Source organism: Oncorhynchus kisutch, linkage group LG5 (genome assembly GCF_002021735.2).
Source record: "Oncorhynchus kisutch isolate 150728-3 linkage group LG5, Okis_V2, whole genome shotgun sequence".
NCBI classification, from domain to species: domain Eukaryota; kingdom Metazoa; phylum Chordata; class Actinopteri; order Salmoniformes; family Salmonidae; genus Oncorhynchus; species Oncorhynchus kisutch.
The window spans coordinates 54349632-54365282 of record NC_034178.2 but is presented as its reverse complement, the minus strand read 5'-3'; the positions used below and the strand labels follow the sequence as shown (position 1 = coordinate 54365282).

General features: G+C 40.7%; 1 protein-coding gene across 2 annotated transcripts in view; it reads left to right on the top strand.

Annotated features, from left to right (window-relative positions):
* LOC109891259 (sodium- and chloride-dependent GABA transporter 2) overlaps positions 1–6079 on the top strand; it is a 33972-nt gene extending 27893 nt beyond the window's left edge. Inside the window, exons 10-15 of one of the 2 annotated variants that reach the window (XM_020483663.2) lie at positions 14–126; positions 372–509; positions 941–1043; positions 5044–5144; positions 5334–5504; positions 5807–6079. In XM_020483663.2, the coding sequence (XP_020339252.2) occupies positions 14–126; positions 372–509; positions 941–1043; positions 5044–5144; positions 5334–5504; positions 5807–5953 (773 nt within the window). In that variant the 3' untranslated portion in view covers positions 5954–6079. The remainder of the gene's footprint in view (positions 1–13; positions 127–371; positions 510–940; positions 1044–5043; positions 5145–5333; positions 5505–5806) is intronic. The other variant, XM_020483664.2, reaches the window with a different exon arrangement.
* Positions 6080–15651: the final 9572 nt, after the last annotated feature.

Sequence of the window (15651 nt, the reverse complement as noted above, 5' to 3'; positions counted from 1 at the left end):
CACATTGCTACAGGTCCTGGCCTGGCTTTCATAGCCTATCCTCGTGCCGTGGCCATGATGCCTTTACCTCAGTTGTGGTCCATATGTTTCTTCGTCATGGTCATCTTGCTGGGTGCTGACACACAGGTGAGACAACAAAGGTTCAACCACATCGAAGTTAGATTAATCATTCTTGAAATATTATCCATATGAGGCTACATTAGTAGGATCATTTTTTATTATTTTGTGTCTGATTTCATTATTTATTACAGATGGGAAATCATTTTTATTGTTATGATTTTTTTAGTCAAGTGACGGAGCTTAATGTAGTTCATGCAACTTTGAGAGTAGGAGTAGAGAATGACTTGGCCCCTCTCTGCTCCTGGTCACAGTTTGTCAGTCTGGAGTGCCTGATGACCTCTGTGACAGACATGTTCCCCACCGTGTTTCGAAGGGGGTACCGTCGAGAGCTGCTGCTGCTTTGTCTCTGCTCTGTCTGCTTCTTCCTGGGACTCCTTCTGGTCACAGAGGTGAGTGTCTCACTACACAAGTCTTCATTCTTTTCTCCCTTCATTCTGGCTGTGTTTTTCTAGTCTATAGTTGTCAAGCACTGGAACAAAGTTATGTCCTGAACTTGCCAATGTCTCAACACTGTCTTAGTATACCAGTCTAGTGAGACCGCTGATAGGGCCCCCCCACCCCTTTACCAGAAGTTGAAACGTGTTAAGCTGCTTTCCTGGGGGCATATGAATATTTTATTCTCACACTCTGTGAGAAAGGCTAACATCTAAAGTCCTCATGGTACTATACATACTATTGGTTACTATTTTCTAGAGAATCACATACCCTATATCATGTACCTTTGATTAACATTTTGTGATCAGATGACACCAGTGTATTGTCTGATTACACGATTAGTCATAGTTTCACACTGTACGATCATGTCTGTTCTCTGTTGCAGGGAGGCTTATATTTTCTACAACTTTTTGACCATTACGTGTGCAGTGGCAACAATCTCCTTCTGCTCTCCGTCTGCCAGTCAATAGCAATCGGTTGGATTTATGGTAAGTCCTCAAGATTCTCTGGTGATAACAATGAAATAATGTGTCTCTTCAGGAGTTAGTTATTCACCCTAAGCGTCCATTCAGTTCCTGTTTTGGGTTATGATTTATCCTTAGAGAGGAATTAATTTATGTTGAAATATTTTGACTTTCTAAGACGGGTTTGAATTATTTTGGATTAAGAATGTTGTGGATACGTCTATCTAAACGTGTGCCTCCAAGTTCCCTCATTTTTGCATTTGCATTTTTTGTCACATGTAGACAGACCAGAACGTTGAACATCTAGGAACGTTGCTCAAATGTCATGCAATATTATTTTGTCCCATGATAGCACTTGCGTAAGTGCAGTCTACATTGTCTTTGAATAATACTGTATACCACTTTGAAATCTTCAAATGCCAAATGATCTTACATTTTGCTCAGTTGATATACTATTCTTTCTAAATAATCACTCAGTAAGTGGCCTAAGTACTTTTAAAGCAAGAGGCACAGAAGCCAAAACATATATTCAATAAAGTTGATTCTTAAATCTCTTATAAGGACTTCTAAAGTGCAGTTCCTCTGATGTTCTTTGTGGGTTTTCAGTGTTTTAAAGTCCCAGGTGCTTAATTCAGACTTTTGTGAAATAATTGTACACTTGTTTTGCAAGCCTATTCAATAACACTGTTCAAACAATGACTGGATATACAGTAGGTCTTCTATATGACCTCTTGATTTCACCCTCTTAGTCCTTAGTCAGTCAAATTCTAGACATTGCCTCTGCTTAGGTTTAATCTTTATGTGCTCTTTGACTAGACACCTTTGTTCCATCCATCACGTTTGTCAGCTGTGTATAATACTTCCTTAGACTTTCCCCATTGAGGATATAAGCTTGATGGCATCCCACTCTCTTGAAAAAGGATGTCTGCTGTCACAGCTACTTAGGCTTTGATTGCAAAACAGAAAAGCCTTAACCATTGACAGACTAAATAAGCGCAAACGCACAAGAAAACCTTTAGATCCACATGGGTTTAACATAAGGTTTCATTAGGGTCCATTTCACTCATGTGCAGAGTGATGATGTTCAATCATGTAATCTTGAACGCTTTTATAAGATACTACTTTTAAGATAAACATAACAATGCAAGTCATGGCATGCTATTGCAAATTGTGTCCGTTTGACTAACTTTGAACGTGTTATTGCTTTATGGAAATAAACTGTCATTGGTTGTGAAACATGGATAGCCCCTCTCCCTTGGGCTATGGGAGTGTGGGTCATGAAATAATCTTGTTCATTGTTTTAGTATACTCAATCCAAGTTTATCTTTCAGAGAGGTAATGGTGTTATTTAAATAACATTTATTTACTAACATTGTCCTGAAACTGACTCCAGACATTCATCTTTCACTCAATTTGAAATATTGAAGGCAGTCTGCTGGCATGGGAAGTATTGTGTTTCAGTGTGTTCACAGCCAGACCGTGTATGTCTCTGGGGGTAATTTACAAAGATGGCAGGCAACTGTGCTGTCAGAAAAAGAAACCACCCCCAGTGTGCACCTAATATAATACAATTAATATGAATATCAAGTGAAGCAACATGTTATGAGACTTTGTTCACATGGATAGCTGGTAAATGAGATAACTGTAGTAAAGATTCAAACATTGTTAGGAATGTTCTAACCAAATGACATGGTATGCTGACGCTACAAAGTGTTTCTGTAGGAATGAGGTGCGTGTTAGGGTAAATACTGTAGATCCGAGAAGTATTCTAATGAGAGGGACGGAGACAGGAACACCTGAGGATGAGTTTCCTGACCTCTTACTGGAAAACGTATAGGAATACTATGGACTGAAAGGTGACATCTTGGCCGTATGTATGTATCAAGTGTCTCAGCTTATGAGTGCTGCACTAGGATCAGGTCCCCCCTGTTCATGTAATCATATTAATTTTGATCTAAAAGGCTAAACGGATGCTAAATCAGCACTCCTAGTCTGAGAATCTTAATACATATGGCCCCCGGCCTTTCCTGACACACCCGATGCAGCAGGTAGGAACGTATCCAGAAATGATGTCAAAAGTCATGTCAGATCTGCTGCAATCCTGTCAAACGGTGTTATAACACCTTGGGTGCTGACTAGATTTTTTTTTTTTTACCTTTGATTCATGATGGGAATATAATTGAAATGAAACTTCATTATGGAGAAGTCAACTATTAGTTTGACTGAACATTATATATCTACCCGATATGTCCTTACCTACAGTTGAAGTCGGAAGTTTACATACACCTTAGCCAAATACATTTAAACTCCGTTTTTTTTTAATTCCCTGTTTTAGGTCAGTTAATATCACCACTTTGTTTTAAGAATGTGAAATGTCGGAGTAATAGTAGAAAGAATGATTTATTTCAGCTTTTATTTCTTTCATCACATTCCCAGTGGGTCAGAAGTTTACATAAACTCAATTAGTATTTGGTAGCATTGCCTTTAAATTGTTTAACTTGGGTCAAACATTTCAGGTAGCCTTCCACAAGCTTCCCACAATAAGCTGGGTGAATTTTGGCCAGAGTTGGTGGAACTGAGTCAGGTTTGTAGGCCTCCTTGCTCACACATGCTTTTTCAGTTCTGCTCACACATTTTCTATAGGATTGAGGTCAGGGCTTTGTGATGGCCACTCCAATGCTTTGACTTTGTTGTCCTTAAGCCATTTTGCTACAACTTTGGAAGTATGCTTGGGGTCATTGTCTATTTGGAAGACCCCATTTGCGACCAAGCTTTAACTTGACCTGACTGATGTTTTGAGATGTTGCTTCAATATATCCACATTTCCTATCTCATGAGGCCAGCTATTTTGTGAAGTGCACCAGTCCCTCCTGCAGCAAAACACCCTCACAACATGATGCTGCCACCCCCGTGCTTCACGGTTAGGATGGTGTTCTTCAGCTTACAAGCATCCCCCTTTTTCCTCCAAACAATTTTTATTTTGTTTCATCAGACCAGAGGACATTTCTCCAGAAAGTACATTTTTTTGTCCCCATGTGCAGTTGCAAACCGAAGTCTGGCTTTTTTATGGTGGTTTTGGAGCAGTGGCTTCTTCCTTGCTGAGCGGCCTTTCAGGTTATGTTGATATAGGACTCGTTTTACTGTGGATATTTATACTTTTGTACCTGTTTCCTCCAGCATCTTCACAAGGTCCTTTGCTGTTGTTCTGGGATTGATTCGCACTTTTTGCACCAAAGTACGTTCATCTCTAGGAGAGAGAACGCGTCTCCTTCCCGAGCAGTATGACGGCTGCAGTGTCCCATGGTGTTTATACTTGCGTACTATTGTTTGTACAGATGAACCTGGTACCTTCAGGCGTTTGCAAATTGCTCTCAAGGATAAACCAGACTTGTGGAGGTCTACCATTTTCTTTCTGAGGTCTTGGCTGATTTATTTTGATTTTCCAATGATGTCAAGCAAAGAGGCACTGAGTTTGAAGGTAGGCCTTGAAATACATCCACAGGTACACCTCCAATTGACCCAAATGATGTCAATTAGCCTATCAGAACCATCTAAAGCCATGACATAATTTTCTGGAATTTTCCAAGCTGTTTAAAGGCACAGTCAACTTAGTGTATGTAAACTTCTGACCCACTGGAATTGTGATACAGTGAATAACAAGTGAAATAATCTGTCTGTAAACAATTGTTGGAAAATTTACTTGTGTCATGCACAAAGTAGATGTCCTAATCGACTTGCCAAAACTATAGTTTGATAACAATACATTTGTGGAGTTTTAATGACTATAACCTAAGTGTATGTAAACTTCCGACTTCAACAATATCATCCTAGCTGAACACTTGGTTGGTCATAAAATACTTGTGTTTCAGGTTAAACCTTTAAAAGCTTCACTCTGAGCAAATTCAGAGCAAGAATTTAACAATTCAGACTGACACTCACTGAAAATCATATGAATGAATTTCCTGAATTTGTTGAAGTGTAAACGAAGTCGACCCAAACTCTGTGTTATACTTTTTATTTACAGGAGTGGATCGTCTCTATGACAACATAGAAGATATGATTGGGTATCGTCCCTGGCCAGTGATTAAGTACTGTTGGCTTTACGTCACCCCTACAGTCTGTTTGGTGAGTGGTTGGCTCACTGTTTTGTCAAAAATCCTTCTTCAAGGAATATATACATTAAAAGAATTAACTGTAATATTATGGTTTTAATATGAAGGATATTATCTAATGCAACATGCCTAAAGAACAATACAAATCCTTAACAATTCATGATAGAATGACATGCCTATGCTATTATTTGTTTCTCTTCAGGGTACATTCATCTTTTCCTTGGTACAATATAAGCCCCTAAAGTTCAACAAAACCTATTTGTACCCTGACTGGGCATATGCATTGGGGTGGTTCCTGGGGCTCGCCTGTGTGGCTCTGGTGCCTCTGTGGATGATCTGGAAGGTCTATCGGTCCAAATTGACAGTCTGGCAGGTAAGACTACTGTCAATGGTGGTAGTTGATACAATGGTTAGATACAATATTCATGAGAATACAAAAGTGCCCACGGCATACATTGCTTGGTAAAATATTTACAAAGATTACAACCTAATAACGTCGAACCATAGAAATAGGGATTTATACTTCAGTAATGACTTTGGGCTTACCAAAAACGTACATTTAGCAAAAACACAGAAATGTAATTTCGATTGTTTGGATTTATTACTCTTCTTTGATCAGAACTGTGAAATGCATGTTATTGGATTTTTGTTTTTATCGACGACCTGCTTTCACAGAGCCTAAAACAGCTATGTCGCCCAGAAACCAACAAGGCCCTCAACCAGAAGCAGCAAACTCCTGAACAGTGCCCTCTGAACCCAGATTCCATTCTTAATCTTGAGTACAAGGGAAGTGGTGTAGTTGAGCTAGAGATGCACACATGACATCTTGCTAATTTGAAAACATGATACATAGTACTTTTGATATGATATTTTCAGTGCCCAATTAAACAGTCCATACATAAGTATTGTATATTTGAGGAATATATGCAAATAAAAAATTGTAATCATTTTGTATTTTTTTTTCTCCAGATCTCAGATATTGTATTGAGGTGATTTATTTCTTACCTCAGCTATTCTACCTATACTGTATATAGGACCCACCTTAGTGGTGTATGGTAGCCATATTTTTGGGATAGGACTTTTATAAATGTTATTTGCACTGTGAGTTTTCAAATACTTTTCTTTTCAAATACCTTTAAGATGTGAGTTGACTACTATGTAGATGGTGACGATATAATAATGGGGTATGTTTTAAAGGTTATTTTAAATTGTTTTAAATGTGTATACAGCAAGCATTGATTAGCAACTTAGAAAGTTAAGCAGGAATGAAGATAGCAGGATTTGAGCAACCAAGCTGAAATTGATGAGAGAAAATGGATAAGCAGCAGGAATTGAGAATCCAAGGTAGTAAGTAGACTGTTTCTGGGCATCTGAAGGAAACATTGGCAGTATTCTCCTCAGATGTGTCAAGTCAGTATTTAACAGAACAGTCCTTCTGGAGGTAATTTTGCAGGAATTCACCAAAGGCATAAAAGCAGCATATCATCCCTCAAAGACAAGGTCTTATGGAACTCTATGTATGGAAATCCACATCTTATGGAACTCCAGAAGCAAATTAAGTGAAGTTCAATTCCCTGCAGGACACAAATAAATTATCCAACCATTAGCACCTTGGATTTGACAGATAAAGATAATTGATAATTGTCCGAATAACACCCCAATTATTTAGTTAGTATATTAAATGACAGACATGATATGATGTGGAAAGGTGCGAAATTATGTAGTTAAACTGTCAATTACAATTATCGTGAAACTGATCTGATTAAGGTATTTTGTAATACTCTTTTGTAACTCTTTTATGATACATTACAAAATTATTTTATGAAACGGTTTTATAACACTAGCCTTCGAATCAGTTATTTCCATTCTAAATATTGTTGATGATATCATCATTGACAATCGGCCTTTACACTTTTTACAATTGTATAGTGCAGTAATAACAGCTATCTCCATTATTTATGGCTGCACTCATCCTGACAGTATGTCACAACTTACATGTTCACACATGAGTCCATATCAGACGATATTCTGGGTACATGCAAATTTGAGCCATTCTGGATGAACAAATGTTAGGCAATCACACCAGAGGCATAACAATAGTTGTGTCTATGAATGCAATATCCTGAGATTTTCCAATATAATACAAAAGAAAACACATATGTTTTTCCCCTCAGGTTGCCATACTGATCATTTTTCACATCTGTTAAAGTTTCAAGTTTTAATGTCACATGCACAAGAACAGTGAAATGCCTTTCTTCAAACTCAAAATCCAACAATGCAATAACCAAAAACAATGTAATACTAAAAGAAAACAAAATTTAAAAAACCACAAGAAATGTGAATAACACAATAAGTAAGTAAGCATATATACAGGGTCAGTGCCAATACCATATTTGCAAAGTGCACGGATACTGGAGTGATGGAGGTAGATATGTATAGGGGTAAGGTGACTAGGCATCAGGATATAAGATAAACAGAGTAGCATCAGCTTGTATGTGAGTGGGTGTGCGTGTGTGTAGAGTCGGTATAAATGTATGTGCATATTATGTGTTTGTGAGCAGATGATGGAGTGTGTGTGTGTGTGTAGGGCCCTGTGAGTGTGCATACAGTACAAACATCTAAAGGTAAATAAGGATGCAAGGTTAACTCAGATAGTCCATGGAGCTATTTTGTTAGCTATTTGTCTGTCTTATTGCTTGGCTGTTCAATAGCCAGTTGGTGCCAGACTTGATGCACCAGTACCGCTTGCCGTGCGGAAGCAGAGAAAATAGCCTATGGCTTGGGTGGTTGGAGTCTTCAATGATTGTCTGGGCCTTCCGGATATAGATGTCCTGGATGGCAGGGAGCTCGGCCCCATTGATATACTGGGCTGTCCGCACCACCCTCTGTAGCGCCATGTGATCGAAGTCTGCGCTATTTCCATACCAGGCAGTGATGCAGCCAGTCAAAATGCTCTCAATGGTACAGCTGTGGAACCTTTTGAGGATTTGAGGGCCAATACCAAACTTTTTCAACCTCCAGAGGGGGAAGAGGCGCTGTCGCACCTTCTTTGCGATTGTCTGCGTGTTTGGACCATTTTAAGTCTTTAGTGATTTGGACATCGAGGAAGTGTTATTCATTGTTTCAGGCAGCCGCTGTAGTCCACAAGGTCATGTGTGTTCACACCTCTTACAGTACAGGACCTTAATACCATGTCATTCACAAGCACAGACATTGATTTGAAGCAAGGATTTATACATGACTGTAATCCAGCCAATTATTAAGTGAAAAACAACTAACTATGTTCATGCCATCCAGCCAATGTACTACCACTGCTCTTAAAACACACCTTTTTAGGTTTGCTTTTCCTTAGGGTGCTTTTTAGTTGTTCAGTTTTTATTGTTATTCTTTAGTTTTTTATCCTCTCATGTTTGTTGTGTAGTAAATATTTCAGTTTTTATTTAAATTGTTTAACATTTTTTTCCCTATGAATCACATTGTGTTGCATTCCATGTTTGAAATGTGCTGTAAAGCTTGATTTGATTTGATTATACAATACAACCATGTCCCCCCAAGCGTTAGGAAGCAGGGACTTAGCAACACAGTTGCTTCCATCACTTTAGTCTGGCAGGCTTCAAGTACCCTGTGGGTCCAGTAAACATCTAAGAATTTCCAAGAACCATCATAAGAAGACATTAATGGAATGAGAGACATATGACACTGTGGGAAAATAGTCTTTATGTATTTTTTTCTGTCTAAGTTTCATAATGCCGTCTCATCTTGCTGTCGCCAGGATTTAATACCCAGATTGCATCCCAAATGGCACCTATTCACTATATTGTGCACTACTTTTGACCAGAGCCATCTGTGCCCTGCTCAAAAATAGTGCACTAAATAGGAAATAGAGTGCTGTTAAGGACGTAACCCCAGTTACTTTGATGCAACATAAGCCGCTGGCTGCACAGTAGGGGTCCACGGTCCAACCAGTCATCTTGTGACACAACCCTAAAAATGACGTGGCCAAAATGATTTGTGTTACTTAATTTCTAATGCTATATGGGTCACTTTTGACAACTACATATGTTTTTTTGTATTATTTTATTTTCAATCAAATGTACATTTGAAATTGATGCCAAATTGAAATGTATCAGATGATCAATTATGGTCTAGTTTTTACTTTATAAAACTTCTTTGTCAGGTTTGTGTGTGAGTATATATATATATATATGTGTGTGTGTGTGTGTGTGTGTGTGTGTGTGTGTGTGTGTGTGTGTGTGTGTGTGTGTGTGTGTGTGTGTGTGTGTGTGTGTGTGTGTGTTCAACATGTCATATAGTATGAAAATGCATAGCATAGCCCACCTTCCTCAAGTGTAAAGACTCAATCATTCTGTAAATTGAAATTCAAGGTGGAGGAAAACATGTTTACTTCATCCAGGCTTTACATGCTGTACATACAGTGCCTTGCGAAAGTATTCGGCCCCCTTGAACTTTGCGACCTTTTGCCACATTTCAGGCTTCAAACATAAAGATATAAAACTGTATTTTTTGTGAAGAATCAACAACAAGTGGGACACAATCATGAAGTGGAACGACATTTATTGGATATTTCAAACTTTTTTAACAAATCAAAAACTGAAAATCAGCCCCCTTAAGTTAATACTTTGTAGCGCCACCTTTTGCGATTACAGCTGTAAGTCGCTTGGGGTATGTCTCTATCAGTTTTGCACATCGAGAGACTGACATTTTTTCCCATTCCTCCTTGCAAAACAGCTCGAGCTCAGTGAGGTTGGATGGAGAGCATTTGTGAACAGCAGTTTTCAGTTCTTTCCACAGATTCTCGATTGGATTCAGGTCTGGACTTTGACTTGGCCATTCTAACACCTGGATATGTTTATTTTTGAACCATTCCATTGTAGATTTTGCTTTATGTTTTGGATCATTGTCTTATTGGAAGACAAATCTCCGTCCCAGTCTCAGGTCTTTTGCAGACTCCATCAGGTTTTCTTCCAGAATGGTCCTGTATTTGGCTCCATCCATCTTCCCATCAATTTTAACCATCTTCCCTGTCCCTGCTGAAGCAAAGCAGGCCCAAACCATGATGCTGCCACCACCATGTTTGACAGTGGGGATGGTGTGTTCAGGGTGATGAGCTGTGTTGCTTTTATGCCAAACATAACGTTTTGCATTGTTGCCAAAAAGTTCAATTTTGGTTTCATCTGACCAGAGCACCTTCTTCCACATGTTTGGTGTGTCTCCCAGGTGGCTTGTGGCAAACTTTAAACAACACTTTTTATGGATATCTTTAAGAAATGGCTTTCTTCTTGCCACTCTTCCATAAAGGCCAGATTTGTGCAATATATGACTGATTGTTGTCCTATGGACAGAGTCTCCCACCTCAGCTGTAGATCTCTGCAGTTCATCCAGAGTGATCATGGGCCTCTTGGCTGCATCTCTGATCAGTCTTCTCCTTGTATGAGCTGAAAGTTTAGAGGGACGGCCAGGTCTTGGTAGATTTGCAGTGGTCTGATACTCCTTCCATTTCAATATTATCGCTTGCACAGTGCTCCTTGGGATGTTTAAAGCTTGGGAAATATTTTTGTATCCAAATCCGGCTTTAAACTTCTTCACAACAGTATCTCGGACCTGCCTGGTGTGTTCCTTGTTCTTCATGATGCTCTCTGCGCTTTTTACGGACCTCTGAGACTATCACAGTGCAGGTGCATTTATACGGAGACTTGATTACACACAGGTGGATTGTATTTATCATCATTAGTCATTTAGGTCAACATTGGATCATTCAGAGATCCTCACTGAACTTCTGGAGAGAGTTTGCTGCACTGAAAGTAAAGGGGCTGAATAATTTTGCACGCCCAATTTTTCAGTTTTTGATTTGTTAAAAAAGTTTGAAATATCCAATAAATGTCGTTCCACTTCATGATTGTGTCCCACTTGTTGTTGATTCTTCACAAAAAAATACAGTTTTATATCTTTATGTTTGAAGCCTGAAATGTGGCAAAAGGTCGCAAAGTTCAAGGGGGCCGAATACTTTCGCAAGGCACTGTACATGCCAGTATTTCAACACATGGATGCAATTACTACTACCATTCATTGACTCCATCCACCAACCAACACTTGCCCATTGCAGTGCCCTTGATTTACCTCAACACTTCAAGGTTTCGTAATAATAAACATACAGCACTTAATTTATGAAATCGGTTTCTCTTTATTTGGATACTCCCCTATAGATGGTCTACATATTCTTAAGCTATCAACAAACTATTAACTGCAACTTTTTTGATACAACAACTAGCTGGGTTACAGTTTGTGTTAGAGCAGTGCTTCTCAATTATTTTCTGTTACGCCCCCCCTAGGAAGAAGTAAACATTTCGCGCCACCCCAACTCTCCACCGCGACTGTAAATAGTATAATTTGTCTATAAAATTGTTATAAGTACACCTCTGCATAACATTCAAATCAAATCAAATCCATTTTCATTTGTCACATACACATGGTTAGCAGATGTTAGTGCGAGTGTAGCGAAATGCTTGTGCTTCTAGTTCCGACAATGCAGTAATAACCAACAAGTAATCTAGCTAACAATTCCAAAACTACTACCTTATAGACACAAGTGTAAGGGGATAAAGAATATGTACATAAAGATATATGAATGAGTGATGGTACAGAGCGGCATAGGCAAGATACAGTAGATGGTATTGAGTGCAGTATATACATATGAGATGAGTATGTAAACAAAGTGGCATAGTTAAAGTGGCTAGTGATACATGTATTACATAAAGATGCAGTAGATGATATAGAGTACAGTATATACATATACATATACATATCCTTATTAACATTAAAGAAAAAGAAAAAAGAAAGAAATATAGATCAACTTACAACAAAGAATAACTTTATTGACATTGTTTTTTAGTCTGTAACAGAAAAGACTTAAAGTGTACCAATTTGCATCAAAATTTTACCATTTGATACTGAAAAATAAAATATAATCAATAAAAAATTATAAATTCAAATTGATCAGCAACATTAACTCAGGAGCACAATATATGAAACACTTTGACCTATAAAACAAAAATGAATAAAACAATTTATGCTGATTTTTTAAAATCAAAATGAGGAAGTCAGGATTAATGGCTACAATGAGCACGTTTTGCAGAGCACATCTTTTCAAAGCGGGGTTTGAAGCATGATACTGCAACTCTCAGCTCCTGCTCAATGTTTAGCTGGGACCTGTACTTGGTCTTCAGTGCAGCAACAGCAGAGAAGCCAGTCTCACAAAGACAAGATGTTGCAAAAGGAAGAAGAATGCCCATGGCCCTCTGCCCTAAGAGTGGATACTGCCTCTCTACACTCAGCCAGAATTCACTCAGTGTCTGTGATGTGAACCTCAGTCTCAATGTGGAGTCAGAGGTCATATCAATGAACTGGTCCTCCTCTGCAGAGCTGAAACCAGTTGGAGCTGGTGCATTGAAAGGATCTCTCACCCAGTCATATTGGAAACTGTTTTCAGGGAAGTACTTTTTAAAGAATCCTATCAGTGATGAAATATGCTCCTTAATATATGGAATCACTGAGGTGGCATCATAGTCAGTAGTGTCAACAAATTCATGCAGGTTCTCGAATGAATCAGTATTTCCTTCATCAAGTCGCCTGCCCCACATTGCAAGCGTTCAAGTGAAAGAGCTGATCTTGTCTGTGACCTGAGGGAGGTGTTTATCTTTCCCTTGAAGCTGTAGATTTAGTTCATTTAGCTTTCCAAATATGTCACTCAGGTAGGCCAGTTTTGCCAGGAAGTTCTCATCACTCAATTTTTCTGCGAGGTCATACTTGTGCTCCTGCTCCGAAAACATTCTTATCTGTTCTCTGAGCTCAAAAACTCGGGACAAGACTTTTAGCATAAGGTTTTCAGAACTGGGCTGTGATCATTATTGTACCTTGTTTTGAGGAGATGACCTGAAAAAAACATACTTATGGATTCACCTGCTGCTCATGATCATGTCATCTCCCATCTTTTCATTCAGATTTCATGTATCATTATCATAATATTCATCATAAGCATTATCACCACCATTATCATAATCATCATCAAAATGACGCTTACTCAACAACTGAATAATTCAACAAATTCTAAACTTTCCGTAGTCTAGCCTGTCAAGTTCCTTTTGCCACAGTTGACCTGTTTGAAAGAACTCATGTACACTAAATTGAAAAGGAGGACAAGTACTTTTATTGACTCGGTGCTCATTCACTCTCTTCAGGCTCATTAGTTACTAATGGGGCCCTAGTTGAAGGCTCCCTTGTGCCGAGGTTAAAGGTGCAGCTAGGACTTATTGCTCCGAGGGTGAAGGTCTGTGATCTTGACCCTTCAGCACATCAGTAATACTCTAAACACCCAAAGAACATGAGACAAACACGACACATGAGACAGACAGCACACGAAACAGGCACAGCACATGAGACACACAAGAAAGAACCTGGTTCAACCAGACTTGTGTTCAAATACATGTGTACTTGAGTATCTAGTATTTAAAATATTTGAGCATTTTCAAATACACAGCCCAAAACAACTACTTTTATTGAGTATTTATATGGTTATTTGTAAAAAATAAAATTAAAATAAAATAAATAAATAAAAGAATAGTCTGCCAAATTGTATTTGACAGTATACTATTTTCTACCCATCTCAACCCATCTGTCACATTCTGACCTTAGTTCCTTTGTTATGTCTTTGTTTTAAGTTGGTAAGGGTGTGAGTTGGGGTGGGTAGTCTATGTTCTTTTTTCTATGTGTTTTTGGTCCAGTATGGTTCTCAATCAGAGGCAGGTGTCGTTCGTTGTCTCTGATTGAGAATCATACTTAGGTAGCCTTTTCCCACCTGTGTTTTGTGGGTGATTATTTTCTGTTTAGTGTGTTTTACACCTGATGGAGCTGTTTTAGTTTTTTTCACGTTGTTATTTTGTATTTCAGTGTTCAGTAAATAAACATCATGAACACATACTCATACTCCTCGTCAGAGGAGGATGAATGCAGTTACAGAATCACCCACCAACCAAGGACCAAGCAGCGTGGTATCGGGCAGCAGCGATCTCTGGACTCATGGACATGGGAGGAGATTTTGGACGGAAAAGGACCCTGGGCACAGGCTGGGGAATATCGCCGCCCCAAGGAAGAACTGGAGGCAGCGAGAGCTGAGTGGCGGCGATATGAGGAGGTAGCACGGCAGCGCGACAGGCACGAGAGGCAGCTCCAAAATGTTTTTGGGAGGAGGCACACGGGGAGTGTGGCAGAGTCAGGTTGGAGACCTGAGCCCACTCCTCGTGCTTACCGGAAGAAGCACAGTACTGGTCAGGCACCGTGTTATGCGGTCAAGCGCACGGTATCGCCAGTACGCGCTCATAGCCCGGTGGGCTATAGGCCAGCCCCCCGCAAGTGCCAAGCGAGAGTGGGCATCCAGCCAGGGCGTGTTGTGCCAGCCCAGCGTGTTCGATCTCCAGTACGCCGTTTCGGCCCAGGGTATCCTGCGCCGGCTCTGCGTGCTGTGTCTCCGAGGAGCTGGGAAGGTGCAGTGCGTCCTATGCCTGCGCTCCGCCCGTGCCGGGTGAATGTGGGTATTGAGCCTAAGGGAGAGGTGCGAGTGGTATGCACCAGATCTCCAGTGCTCACCCACAGCCCGGTCCATCCGGTGCCTCCTCCAAGCACCAGGCCTCCTGTAGGTCTCCCCAGCTTGGTGGGTCCTGTGGCAGCCCCACGCACCAGGCTGTCTCTCCGTCTCCTCCCTCCAGGTCCGCCCGTCTGTCCTGAGCTGCCAGAGCCGCCCGTCTGTCCTGAGCTGCCAGAGCCGCCCGTCTGTCCTGAGCTGCCAGAGCCGCCCGTCTGTCCTGAGCTGCCAGAGCCGCCTGTCTGTCCTGAGCTGCCAGAGCTGCCCGTCAGTGAGGAGCTGCCAGAGCCGCCCGTCAGTCAAGAGCTGCCAAAGCCGCCCGTCAGTTAGGAGCTGCCGGAGCCGCCCGTCAGTCAGGAGCTGCCGGAGTCTCCCGCCGGGCCGGTGCTGCCAGAATTTCCCACCCATTTGGGACCCGCGGCAAGGGTCCCCAGTCTGAGGTCGGCGGAGAGGGTTGCCGCTCCAAAGGCTCCACTTAAGTGGGCCGAGACTATGGTGGACTGGGGTCCACGTCCTGCGTCAGAGCCGCCACCGTGGACAGACGCCCACCCAGACCCTCCCCTATAGTTTCAGGTTTAGCGGCCGGAGTCCGCACCTTTGGGGTGGGGGGTGGGGGGGGGGGGGGGTACTGTCACGTTCTGACCTTAGTTCCTTTGTTATGTCTTTGTTTTAGGTTGGTCAGGGCGTGAGTTGGGGTGGGTAGTCTATGTTCTTTTTTCTATCTGTTTGGCCTAGTATGGTTCTCAATCAGAGGCAGTTGTCGTTCGTTGTCTCTGATTGAGAATCATACTTAGGTAGCCTTTTCCCACCTGTGTTTTGTGGGTGATTATTTTCTGTTTAGTGTGTTTTGCACCTGATGGAGCTG